Here is a 14330-nt window from a genome sequence, read left to right on the forward strand (position 1 = left end):
ATAGCATCCTAAGTCTTGAAGAGATTACGTAGACAATAAGGCTCTTATTTTCGGTTGAACAAAGTGAATAAGAAAATGATTGAAAATAAAAATTGTTATAATATTTTATTTTAATACTTTATTTTATTTTCACATTACGTTGTGCAGTGTACCTGCCACCTAGCCTAGCAAAAGAGTCGAAATTATGTTTTTTGCTTCCTTTTTTTCGTCACCACAATTCCATATGTAATGATTATTGGATCAAGTGATATAACTAGTAATAATAAGGTTTCTACCTCTTTTAGTTGTCAACTATCAAAAGGTAGCTAAACATGACAAAGTATCCGTACAAGCTGCTTTACTAAAGTTTACACCAGTGTAGTGTGTGCGAAATGTAATGAGTAAAATAAATCATGATGGAAAAAATATTTACAGGCAGGGTCATTGCAGGCACCCGTAACGTCAGGAAATAAGACATATTCACTGGCATTACATACCCAATTTCCCTTTCGCGGCATGGATTTCCCGTAACTTTGGTAAAGGCGCTTGATAAACACGCCTGCACTGTGAACTAAACCATGGATATTGTACTTGCAAAGCGAAATCCATAACTAATAGGCCACTCGTCATGTTATTAATATCCTCATTATTATTAACGACCAGTTATCCAATGTTGACCAACTGGTCCAATATTGACAACTGTGTTTAATGTTGACCAATGTGTTGAACATTAATGCTGAAAAAATCTAATTTATTAGTGCTAGACAACTATCTGCTAGAAATTACATATTTTAAGTTAACTTCAATCTCCAATCTTCTACGTTAGCTACTTGTGAACCTATCCCTTCTAAGAAACAGCAGGATCAGCTCCAACAAAAGGACAACCAACAGTAGGAAAAAAGAATTTGCATTAAGAAAATATTTTTAAAAATAGTTAGTCAAAATTGTCTAAACAAATAAATAAATATGAAATAAATAATTTTAAGTAAAATAATGGAGAAACATGCATTCCGCATTTACACAAGTTGTCACAGTTTCAGATGTATGTACAGCATTAGTTGTTGTAACCATTAGCGATAAATTAATAAAACATAACCCCAATCTTCACTGCTGAAGCACATCAAAGCATTCAACATAATTTTTTTAAAAGTATCATTTTATAAGGTAGTCACCAGCCTCCCTTTCTTTTTTCTTCACCTCAAACAGCATCACCGTGTTCATCTTCTCCACCATGGAATACCTCATAACATATCACTTCACTGGATCCTTCTTTTTTTCGCATTTCCACTTTGGCGACAGCATTTTTACTTTGTCGGTCGTACAGTGTGCATGACAACACGATAAATATAAAATACAGCTTAACTAGAATCGTTATCACCAAAGCTAAAGAGATTATGAATTTTGTGAACGAGTCTTTCATTTGCGCCACTGTGTAACTACACTCCACGGTTGTGTATATTAAAACAACAAAAGACATTGCAATCCAGATGTGGCTAAATGTTGCTTTTGCGTAAAGATTTGTCACTGTGCATATAAGCAAGGACGTGCTTGTGAGTAGGTTGAAAATGTAAAAACTCAATTTGATATATGTAAAAATGACATACACATGAAAAGTGTCCAAATTGATGTGTTGAGTGCTTATTGTAATGAAGACAACTTGCACCGAGTCTGGATGAACTTGGGATAGCACCTGGAATAATATAATAAATTAAGTCAGAACGCTAGTTTGAGATGTTTTAATTAGTTAGCACAAACGTAAATGCAAATTTTTCTTTCAAGAACAGAATATAGTCCACCACTTCTCTTCTGTAGTTAATCTCTATCTAAGAATTTTTTCGAACAAAGTGCTATCCACATTAGAATGCGAAAAATAAAAGGAACGAAACTGTTAACTACACATTTGCAATACAATATTTTGGCTGAATTATCAATGCTACTTGTTTATGTGTTTTATAGGCTGAACTATTGCTTACTTGTTGCTTGCTTATTATCTACATGGGAAAATCAAATTCACTTGAAAAACTAAACTCCTGTTCATGTTCTAAAAAAATAGATGCATTTACAGGTTAGGTACACATTTCACCTGCTCATAATTTTAGATTAGCAACTGACCACATAGCTAGGTTATAGCAAAAGGTTAAAAAGTTAGGTATAGCCACTAGTTTTTATGACTCCTTTTATAATCATTAAGAAAATGAAACAACACAGAACTAAATTCTAGCTAGTTCTAGCCAGAACGCCAAGGGATTGCAACCAGTTCTTCCTGTATTTCGTAATACCGCGTGGCTGGAAATAGATGGAGTGGATATTACTTAATTTCGCTGCGTGACGTCACAATTAAAAGGATTTTGCGACAGGTTTATTACAAATTGCGATAGTTGTTACAAATCGCAACGATATTACGAATTGTGGTTAACACATCTAAAGTCATTTTTGGGATCCCTCAGTGAAAAAGTAAACATTAGATAATCAGGAAAAAATCAGAATAACCTAACTGAAGCTGTAATTTTGTCATGTATTATGTACACTTTTGGAAAATAAAAAAGAAGCTGGAAGTACAATGGAAGAAAACAGTTCTTACCTTACAGGAAGTGGCCACATTAAAACACGAAAATACGAACGATATCATCGCTACTAACATGACGGCTGTGCGTATGTCAAAACACAAGCAATGTCTTTTTGAAAACCACATCATTCTAAAAATATAATAATAAAAAGTTAAAATTGGGGTGGCAAAACAATATTATTAATACAGGTGGTATATGGGAAAATCACCGATCATAGCCTGCCCCATCGCCATCCCTCCTACAATCCTTCCTTATTAAATGACATAATGGCAAAATGGCAAAAGAAACGTAGGTAGAATTGATCTGAATTCGTTAAGTTCAACCTTGTGACACAAACCTGTCCTTAGATATCTTTTTTTTTTTTTTTTACTAAACTCACCGTCTTGTCGAAGATTTTCTCTCGGTTTGAATAAAATACTTATATACCTTCTTGAGATTGTTGATGTCTTGAATTTATATTTCAAAAACATGCGAGTTCATCAATTTTTATTTGCGAAATGTTTTCGAAGAACAATCCGATGCATTTCGTAAAACCATCGAAACTGCACCGATTAAACTTTCGACAGAATTATATTCCGTCATATACTGACGCGTGTTTTATGACGGAAAGAGTAAACGTAAACAACGTCCATCACGTCATTTTTTATCGACATCCTCTTATGATGTTTTGATAAAACTTTCTGTTTATGGTGAATAAAAGTATATGGCGAATAAATCATTACTTAGTAAGCGGCTTCAAATAATTATTGTTTGTTTAATCCTTATATTTGTAAACAAAAATATATTTACAAAGAGTTAAACAGGAAACACAGTGCACAAACGTTTTTGTTAAAAATATTACACCCACTTATAAGGTGATGTCATTTAATGTTAAAAAAAGTGCAGTGGATTACATTGTGACACTGTTGTTAATATAGGAAACATTTTCTTGACTGTGAATCAAATTTATGTTTGTTTAGAAACAAGTGAAAATTCGAAATCAGGCTTGGATATGCTTATGCAAAAAACACAATCAGAGTACGCTTACGTTATGCTTATCGCAGAAACAAATTAAAAACTTAAAGTTGACATGTACGATAACATGAAACGGTCACATTCTTAATTTTTAAAAAAAAATCAACGAAACTAAAGGTATAGTTACGCAATGCAAATTTAGGCGTTATAGTAGCGTTAAATAGGTCTTATTGTGTATAAAGTACGCATGAGAAAGATTCACAAAGGTTGAACAATATGTTTATCATATGCCTAGAAAATTTGTAAAGAAACTTCCGGACACCTGTGGGACCAACATTTTTGGCCGAATAAAAGAGAGTAAGATTTCCGTATAGACTGGTGTATTTTGCATACACCTTGCAGGGGAGATGATATATCTAATACGTAAAAAACTACGTTTCAAGTGTTCATTTAAAATCAGAGGGGAATTGCAATTTTAGAACCGGGTAACTTGATGTTCGCGCTAGTACGGAGGCACATTGACTGCAACTTTTGAAGTCAATGATGACTATTTTACTTTTTTTAGTAAGATTGAAATATCCTTGCCATTGTTCTAACCAAATATTCTCCCCTTCTTCCCTTCTCCCCTTCTTCCCTTCTCCCCTTCTCCCCTTCTCCCCTTCTCCCCTTCTCCCCTTCTCCCCTTCTCCCCTTCTCCCCTTCTCCCCTTCTCCCCTTCTCCCCTTCTCCCCTTCTCCCCTTCTCCCCTTCTCCCCTTCTCCCCTTCTCCCCTTCTCCCCTTCTCCCCTTCTCCCCTTCTCCCCTTCTCCCCTTCTCCCCTTCTCCCCTTCTCCCCTTCTCCCCTTCTCCCCTTCTCCCCTTCTCCCCTTCTCCCCTTCTCCCCTTCTCCCCTTCTCCCCTTCTCCCCTTCTCCCCTTCTCCCCTTCTCGACTTTAACAGCTCTACGAATTAGTCGCGAGGATATCAATATTTAAAATAAAATTATGTACTTTTGATAAACTTGTTGGATGATAAGAGTTCGGCTCAGTGAAACCAGTTTTTAAGTTCATTTAATCACACGTTGTTTGTTAAAAATGATAAGCACAACTAAATATCTGCTTGGTATATGTCATGCGCGTGTTACATTTCAAAAATACACTTATACCAACATGAAATTCATATATATAAAACAATCAATTTAAATTAACAAACTTTTACATTTTGTTACTTCAACAAGTGAAATAAGTACGCTGAATTGGAATGTGTGGAAATACAAAATAATTATGTGAGTTATGAGAATGATTTCTTAATTTTTTTGCAGTACAAAATATAGAAAGCGCTTGTTGTTAATATGGAATAAAACTTAGTATACAGCATGTGAAACAGAACGCTCCAGCTTTATTTTTTGTTAAGGCGAGTTTCCACTTGTAAGAACTGCGCACTTTCTCTCTCGGAAGTGATTCAAGACGATTCAAACATTGGGTATCAGCAAACAAATTCTAATAGAAACAAAATGACATTTTGTAACGAAACTTAACGGTATTCGACGAAATTTTATTAAATTCCACGAAATTTAACGGTATTGACGAAATTTAACGAAATTTAACGAAGTTTAAATGAAATTTTATAAAGGAGGTGAGGCTGAAATTTTGCTAAACTAACTAACGCCAGTGCATCATAGAAATACTACAAAAAAAAATTGTGAGAAAATGTTTTTAACTAAAAAAGTTTTTATCCAAAGTTTATAAAATGGTAAAACAACAAACATTTTTTAAATTTTTTGGTTGAGATGCTTCACCTTCTTTTTGTAAGAATAATGGAAAGCAAAACAGGCTGAAATTTTCTTTAATTTTATTCATTTTATTAAACAGGCTGAAATTATTCGTGTACGTAGAGTGGTCAATAAAAAAAATTAGTGTCTAGAAATTCATTAGTCCTGTTGTATTTAAACTCGTCTAACCTATCTGTAGAGAACCATTTGGCTGCATTTGTAGCACAAAAAGACAAGAGTTTTTGTTTGCGCATGCGCAGTTAGACAATTATACTAATGACTGAGAGTTTTTTTTTTATCTCAAAAAATGTTTAAGAAAGTTGAATTTTAGCGACGTTGTTTCCTTCTTCTAGCAAAAAATGCTGCTTGAGTGCTTATTACGCAATTTCGTCAATCGTCAGCAAAAATTAAAAATAGCAACATGGAGTTTAAATATTTCAAGATGGCGAACAACAAGGTCTTGACTACATGCATTGCAATGTGAATTCATAAAATCGCGCAAGAAATGTTTTATCAACAAATTTAACAACACGTTTTAATTTTAAATTCTCTAACAAGTATTCCCGTTGATAGAATAACATGAAACATTTTTACAAAACTTAACAGCGCCTTCAATCATCTTTCTTGAAACAGGTTTTAAATTATAGAAATATTTTCTCTAAACTTATGTTATGGATTTGTGTACAGCGATTTTAGGACAACCCCCCCCCCTGCCATTTTCTTAACTTGTTCTAAGACATTTTCTAACGAATTCAAAATACTTGTGGTTTATAAAAGTTATACTTTACTGTTCTTTTATAACCACGATTCTTATTTACATATTCTTATCAAAACTGAATAAACATTGGACATTAAAATAGCTTCTTTCGCGCCAAAAAACGAAAACTTTTAAACTGGCTCATTGGTTAAATTAAATTATTAAGAGGAAATTTGAGTTGGGGTAATTGTCCTACGTAGGAGCTATTCAGGTGGCAATTTACCATGGGGCTTATCCTAGGTGTTAATTATCCTGAGAAAATTGTGCGTTTTCAAGTTATCCGCGGGATGCCATATTACATTGGGTTTTTTCATTTCGCGCGTTAAAATTGAAGCAGAATGGAAATTTTTTTGGATACTTTTCGAACTACTTTTGTTAGCACGTCAACGATTATTTTACTTCGCTGCACATGCTTGTAGAAGAAGTGAGGGAGATTTTTTCGTTGATCGGCAAATATAGTCGTTGAACTTTAATTAAATATGCAAGTGACTAGATACCAAAGAGAGGCATTTGGTCTTTGTATTTCAGTATAATTCTAGAAAAAAATAAACACTACTTCGGATGGTATTACTGTTTTTCACCTGCACGTTCTAACCTAGTAACGTGACATCCCGCACGTTTTCTCAGTTATTTTTATTACATTTCACTTAAACAGAAAAAATTACAGCCATGATAAAAAATCATGTTTGTTTACTTGTTGAATAACATGGGAAGATATTAAAATGGCTCGTGTGCATTCAGATTCTCATATTTTCTGCGACGTCGCTTCCAAACAGACTTTTTTTAAAATTCAACTTTATTTATTGTACTTCTGTATTATCGTGTCATTCACCATTAATTAACTCCACGCCATGTTGAGCCTTATTTCAAAAGAAAGATTATATGCCGTGAAATCAGCTAACACTAGCTATTTCAAAAGGTTCCAGGCTTAGTATGATTTTTAAGATATTCTTATAGACACAGATCTTGAGTAAGCAAGTTTTGTCAGAATTGTCTGCTTGCAGAAGTAACAATATATTTGCACTGACGACTTTATCATCTGTTCGGACTGGTTTGATTTAAATTCACAAAGTATCTTAGACTCAATTAGTGTATTGCGAACCTACGAAGGAGGGAAGTATTGCGAAGCTACGAAGGAGGTTAAAAACATAGTGTATGCATTTCTTCATGTTTAATACGTCACAAAGACCTTTGTTAAAAAGAATCCTATTTTTCAAAACCGCTAATACTTTCTCCTTCATATGACACATATCTGGAAAAGCATTGGACGTCGGCGTGATAATAACACATATTTTTGCGTCATAATTTGTTACAAAGTCCTGTCATTGCTAAGAAGGAAATGAAGTATCTCAAAATAAATATCTCAAAAATCAAACGAATCAACGCACACTTAAGATTGTTTAAGTGGAACGTCATAACCAGATTCTCCACATAATATTTTTAGAATGCGTTCGATGAATACTTTTTACTTGATAAATACTATATTTCTCATTGGAAAAAGAAAAAAAATATCTCCCTAAAAATACTGCAAATTCCGCCCAAGACATCACTCTCACTTAGATTTTTCCATTTATGATCGCTTTTCAACTCATCCTTTGTATGTCGAGTGTTCACCGTAAGAACGATACAAGTAAAAGAAAACAGCGGACCGAAAGAAAGGTATTCTTTACAAAGCCACCAATCTTAACTTTGTGTAATTATTTATATTAAATTATTCTAATAAATCGGGATTATTTTGCATAAAAACCGTTACACAGACTTTGGATTTTAAAAATGTCCCAGATACACACATAAAGTGCAGCCGAATTTTCCCATGTGGCACATCTTCACACACACAAAAATCAAATAACTAATAAGACAAAAAAAGCTGGATTTTGTTGTTTTTTGTCTGTTAATGTTTATACGGATGAAAAGCTTTGATTAAACACATCGAAACCTGTTTAAAGAGAAGATGACTGTGAATTTTTACAGCAAAAGTTTAAAGTTGTTTTTAAGTCTCGAAAAAACATCTTACCTTCCAATATAACACATACTCCGATAAAGTTGTTCACATTTGTATTTGCTTCATTCCATAAATGTAATTTACATGCAAGCTGAACACTGTAATGACTATATCCGCATTTTCTGCTATAAATAATCTCGTGATATCCGGATAATAATTTCGGTATGCAATTTAAAGCCGAATCATTACTCTCATACTTATTATGCAACTTTTTTTTCTAAGAAGAAATATGTTTTTCTCTTTCTCTTGGAATGGAAAAAGCTGTTTAGGAAACAAAATTTATGGCATTTTCGTAATTAGCGACTGCCAATAAAGAGCAGTGCTAACTTGAAAACAGGAATACCATTTTTACAGTAAAGACTTTTTTCTTCAATTTTCAATTTACACTATCAGCCGAGTATTATCTTGTCAGCCTAATTTAAGCTCGTCGTTTACTTTTTTGATAAGCGTGGTCTAATAGAAGATTTTACTAAATTCATTTTGTTTTATCACGAGTCCGTTCTGGAATGATCCCGTAATCGTACGTGTTCATTTATACCTGTTATACTATCGACAATATGCATGACAAAAAGGTAGAAAGTGTTAACTCGATTCGTCACCCTGGTACTATTTAATGCTAAACTTTTTCACCAACTATGATCAACAAAGTATTTAGGCTTAAAAACTACACGTATTTTTCTTTATAAGCAACTTAAACATTTGACCTGGAATGTATCCGTAAAGTCTAGGCCCAAAATCATAAATTTTTGCTTATATTTAGCGTTAATCTTGCAGGCTGTAATACAGTTGCTCATAAACTGGCTGCTTTTAAGAAAATGTGTGTAAAGTCCGGTCCATTTTTTTAACATTTCAAAACAATAAAAATCTACTTTTCAGCTTATATTTCAAAATTTTGGAGAATAAAAATTGATGTTCCCTAAATGTCGGTCACTTTTTTCATATTTTACCAATGTTGTTTCTTGATTTTAAAGGTAGTTCTGTCGATGGATTCATTTTAAAAATCTTGATTTTACATCGATCTTTTTTTGCCTTTAATTGCACAGCTCCTTATACTGTGACTTATTAGAGCAAAAACACTAATAATTATGCGCATATTAAAAAAGCTGTGGAAATGCCAGTCAACTAAAATCGCTAACATTACAATAAAAATTATTGGTTAAACATTGTTGTCGACTTATTGTTCTCCATCACAACTACAGTACCTGGATAAATTTGAATTCAGTATGAATTTTAGTACATTGAATTAATTATTAATATTTTTTCCTTAAATGACATGTTCATGTGAACGTATATAGTCTGATGAAGGACGTGAACATATATAGTCTGATGAAGACCTCCAATACGGAGGTCGAAATATTACCATAAAAATATATATGCTGAACGACCATGTAAATGTTTTTTTAAAGTAATTATTAATATACTAGTCGTTAATATACTAGTCGATAACGCCCGTGGAAAAATCCACTTAGGCAGGATAATAGAGAAAAACAACCGTCATTTAAATTTTGCTGACGTCAGCAGAGACATGTCAGAACACAAATTTTTTTTTTCAGAAAATGTGTATGCCTGTTTCCTTCATCGTATAAGATCTTGAAACGCTGATCAAAAAAATGTATAGGATCGTGTACTTGTGACAAACGGATGCGGAGATATTAGGGTTTAAAGGTTTTTTATGACATCATTAACCCGTCCATTCCAGAAGGATTCAGTGACTCAGGTTTTGAAAACTTACCCAAATTGGTCCCAGGTAGTTCCTAGTTACCAACGCAGGAAATGACGTCAGTTATTTCCATCCGTTTCCAAGTTATTTAGCCTTAAATTTAAAAGTGCAATGCAATGGCTTCACTAATCTTAATATACTTTCCTTTGACGTCAATATTGCTCTAACGTCAAAGTTTGCTAATTTACAGAAAAATTTACAGGCGATGTTTTATAGACTTTATCTAAGAAATTTTATCCACTTTGCAAAAGTCACAGACAGAAGCTCCGTATTATTATAGAGACTAGTCGATAAGGCCCGTGGAGAAATCCACTGAGGCAGGATAATTATGAAAAGGATACGTCATATAAATTTTGATAACGTCAGCAACCCATCCACAAGAAAAATATTAGCACCTTGTTTTCACGTTGCCTCTATTGTGTAGAACTTAAAGTGCTGATAAAGAAAATGTATATGATCATATGGTTTTGATGAGCGGTTAATGAGATATAAGGGTTTAAAAACTTTGCTGACGTCAGCAATGCCCCGTCAAAACCTAAAAGATTTTTGTTAAATATTTTTATACCTGTTGCCTTTATTGTATAGATCTTAAAACGCTGTTCAAGAAAATGTATAGGATCGTGTTCTTTTGAAAAACGGTTGCAGAGATATTAGGGTTTGAAGGTTTTTTGATGACGTCATCAACCCGTTCGTTTCGAAACGGATTCGGGAACCAGGTTTTGGAAAATTACCCAAATTGGTCGCAGGTGGTCCCTAGTTACACACGCGAAAAAAGATTGACGTCACCACCTCGATTCCAAGTTATTTTGCCTCAAAGTTTAGGTGCATTGTAATGGCTTCATTAATTTAATATAAGATATATAAGATCGTGAAGCAGTAGAATTGACTTCTCGCCGTAACGTCAAAACATTTAACATATTAGACATGCACTCTTCGGCAATATCAAAGAAAAATGAAGACATCCACTTTGCCTGTTACAGACACACAGACACACTCTCCGTATTATTATAAGAGACTAGTCGATAAGGCCCGTGAAGAAATCCACTTAGGCAGGAGAACAATGTAAAAATTGTATATTTTAGGCCTTTTGCTGATGTCAGCAGTGCATAATCAAAAAAAAATTGGTGAAATTTAGTCAATTGTTGTCTGTAATGTGTGGAGCTTGATTAGCTGATCAAAACAATGTATAGTATCGTATGTTTTAGACAATTGCCTAAGGAGATATAAGGGTGTAAAAATTTTGCTGACGTCAGCAAAGTCCCTACCAAAAGTTCCAAAAGAAATTTCTTCACAAACTCGTACACCCGTTGCATTCATCGTATAGATCTTGAAATGCTGATCAAGAAAATGTATAGGATCATGTACTTTTGACCAACGGTTACTGAAATATTGTGGTTTAAAGGTTTTTTGATGACGTCATCTACCCGTCCATTTCGAAACGGATTTGGGGACCCGCGTTTGGGAAAATTACCCAAATTAGTCATAGGTGGTCCCTAGTTACCCACGCGATGAAAAATCATTGACGTCACCACCTTGTTTCCATGTTATTTGGCCTCTAAGTTTTAGGTGCACTGGAATGGCTTCATTAATTTAATATAGGATTGACGTTAAAGTAGTGCTATTGACGTCGCGCCGTAACGTCAGAAATTTAACATATTAGACAAACTTTTTCGGCGACATCAAAGTAAAATAAGCATATCCACTTTGCCTGTTACAAACAGACACAGTCTCTGTATTATTATAAGAGATTTCATCAGCAATTTTATAATTTGGAATTTAGAACGCATGAGGAGAGGAGTTCCAATTCCGAGAATTATCACAACATAGTGAGCATGGTCTCAACCAAGCCGATAGCCACAATTTGACTACAAGTTTCAGGAGACGAACATATCAATGCAGTGGCTTCCGTGTGGAGACATAAGAACACGTCTCCAAACGAATGTCACTGCATTGATACTTTCGACGTCAACGTAGCCACTTCGACCGCCTATAATTTGTAAACAAATAATGACTTGTACTAAAATAGAAAATTACGCAGAAATTTTCGCGAAACTTATTTTTGTTAGGCCCCATAAATTGTTGTAAAAAAGCTTAACGGCAGAAGTTTAATCGCACGAAATGTGTTAAAACAGATTCTTTAAATTTAATTGTCGTGATTGTTGTTGCTTTAATTTTTGTAGTGTAGCCAACTCTTTGAATTGATATAAAACCATGTGATAGTTTTATTGCTGCTGCCATTTTTAATCAATAATTACCATGTACACCCATCGCGAATGAATTTTTATTTTTTCCAATACAAAATATGAAAAAAAATAATTCATAATGGAGGCAACCATTACCTTAGGGAAGGCTAAGGATAATGCCTAAAAACAGCAAATTTAAGCATTTTTATGATTTCAGACCAGATGGAATTAATAGCTTGTATTGTACCTGACTACATGTGCTGCGTTTCAGCTACCCATTTATGTTTTTATAAGTTATTAGTTTGCAGTTAAAACGAGCGTGTGTGGATTAAATAATCTTACAAACTCAAACAATGCTCTGAGAACCATTTTAGTTTTTCACATGTTAAAGTCTTTGTGACTTATGGCTCTTAATGCGCTCATTTTTCATAAATTTTTTTCTAATATTACAGCTACATTTTTTACATTCTAAACTATCAAGTTTTAATACCCGCCATATCGTTGAGATTGTTCATTTCTTGGTATTTATATTAACATTTCTGTGATCCTCCCAAAAACCTCTGTTTTAGTAAAATTTCTTGAATGTAATAACAAAAAGACTTTAATGCTCCCGATTATGTGATGAAAAATGAGTATGAAATGAGATTAAAGTCTCCATATAAGAAAATGAAATTTATTGCACTTACAACAATTTTAAACCAAATTAAAAGTTTTGAAATCTTGTGTGTCTAATTTTGATCAACATTTGCCATGAGATAATCTCTTAATTGAAGATTAAGTCATGTAATAGCAAAAGGTTTTTTCTCATCACATCATTATAAACGTGCTCATTAAGTACAGATTTCCTTCTTAACTGTGACTTAATATCGTCACTGAATCTGCTAATCCATCAGGATGCAAACATTTCGTGCAGGAAGGACAATAGTGACATGACCTTTTCCTAACATGAAAGGCTTTCTTTCAGGTTGTGTTTTTTCGGTAAAGCGAATGTTAATTTTTGATATGCAAACGTCAAGTTGAACGTGATTTTAAACTATTTTTTAATGGCTACTGAAAAAGAAACCATTGGAATTGTAAACCAACAGTATTGTCTGAAAATGCTTTTATGTAAATCTGATACAATTTTAGTTTTTCACATGACTATTTTGGATTTACCATCCACCCATATATTGACCAGTCGCGTAAAATAGTCACAAATTTCATGTTCAATCTTAATAAAATTGAAACAGAATGTGAAGATGGGCATTTCCTTTCCAGAGATTTTCATTCATAAGACTATTCACGACAGGGATGATTGTAACATATATAGATTTATGCTTGTGATATATGACTGTGATATATGACTGTGATATGTGCTAAGGATAAGGCTACCCACATTTTAAAACGTTTCTTTCTTAAAGCAGAATTTCTTTATATTTTACTTATTTAGCTGAACAATCTTTAAACTGGTAAAAAAACGTTCAAATTGAACTTTGTAAAACCTATTACATCTGTAATATATTCACCTGATCTCAAAAGGGAAAAAATGGCTCCCTATTGCTATGCGATTTACTAACATTTTTCTAAGAGAGCGTACACTACTTAAAATAAAATTGTGCTCCTTATTTATACGCTTGACTGTGGTGGAACCGAATGTTGAAACTAAATAGATGCAATAGATATAGATGCAACGAAAAAAACGTGGACGTGTGGACGAAATCAAATGTTGAAAATTCTTAGCTGGAACAGGATTTATCAATAAATTACCCCAAAATTATAAGCATATGATACCTGAGGATGCAGAAACGTTGTTTTACCTAACAGAATCGAGCCATTTCATATCAGGTTGGTGTCATAAATAACAGCACGTAAACGAAGAGCGTACCTCAGAAAATCGTCCATTCTTTTACGTAGCATGCCATCTACTAACATCTCACTCAGCTATAATAATACTAATAACGATACCAGAACGTACAAGATTTAAGGGCAAATAAAATCAATGCTTGTGCTATATGCTGAAAGGTCAGAGATGCATGACTAATCACGTAAAGTCATTATGGAAATGTGGAAAAATGAGTAAACATGCGTGAACTACTTAACTCGGTTTCGGATGTAGCACTGGCCAGGAAATATGGATTAGAAAAGTTTTATTACGAAATGTTGCGGTTTCCTACAGTTTATTGCTAGTGACCTAAATGCTATAAAATGTCCCCCCCTATCTTTTGATGTACCTGGCTAGGTGATATTTATAATTGCTATTCTATTGTCCAGTTGTCACATGCCGTGACCATTAATCTAAATTGGAATTTTAACAGTGTGATGTGTTTGACAGGTTCAGCTGTTGTGATGGCAAATTGAAATAAGTGAATAAAATCTTTAGAAGAAGTTGAATGTTAACGTTTTCGCTAAACCAAGTTAATATTTACTGGACCTAAAATC

General features: G+C 33.6%; 1 protein-coding gene across 5 annotated transcripts; it reads right to left on the reverse strand.

The window, feature by feature from the left end:
- Positions 1–869: 869 nt before the first annotated feature.
- Positions 870–3654, reverse strand: LOC130629148 (uncharacterized). 5 transcript variants are annotated; one of them, XM_057442260.1, is made up of 4 exons: positions 2973–3237; positions 2561–2675; positions 1584–1669; positions 1227–1362 (listed from the first exon to the last, which is right to left on the reverse strand). In XM_057442260.1, the coding sequence occupies exons 1-4, from the start codon at positions 3014–3016 to the stop codon at positions 1338–1340; spliced, it is 270 nt and encodes an 89-aa protein (XP_057298243.1). In that variant the 5' UTR covers positions 3017–3237; the 3' UTR covers positions 1227–1337. The 5 variants fall into 5 exon arrangements, 3 of the variants coding, with proteins under 3 accessions (XP_057298241.1, XP_057298242.1, XP_057298243.1); XM_057442258.1 differs by having other exon boundaries at positions 870–1669; positions 2973–3227; XM_057442259.1 differs by having other exon boundaries at positions 870–1669; positions 2926–3226.
- Positions 3655–14330: the final 10676 nt, after the last annotated feature.

The sequence above is a fragment of the Hydractinia symbiolongicarpus genome, chromosome 15 (assembly GCF_029227915.1).
Source record: "Hydractinia symbiolongicarpus strain clone_291-10 chromosome 15, HSymV2.1, whole genome shotgun sequence".
NCBI lineage: Eukaryota > Metazoa > Cnidaria > Hydrozoa > Anthoathecata > Hydractiniidae > Hydractinia > Hydractinia symbiolongicarpus.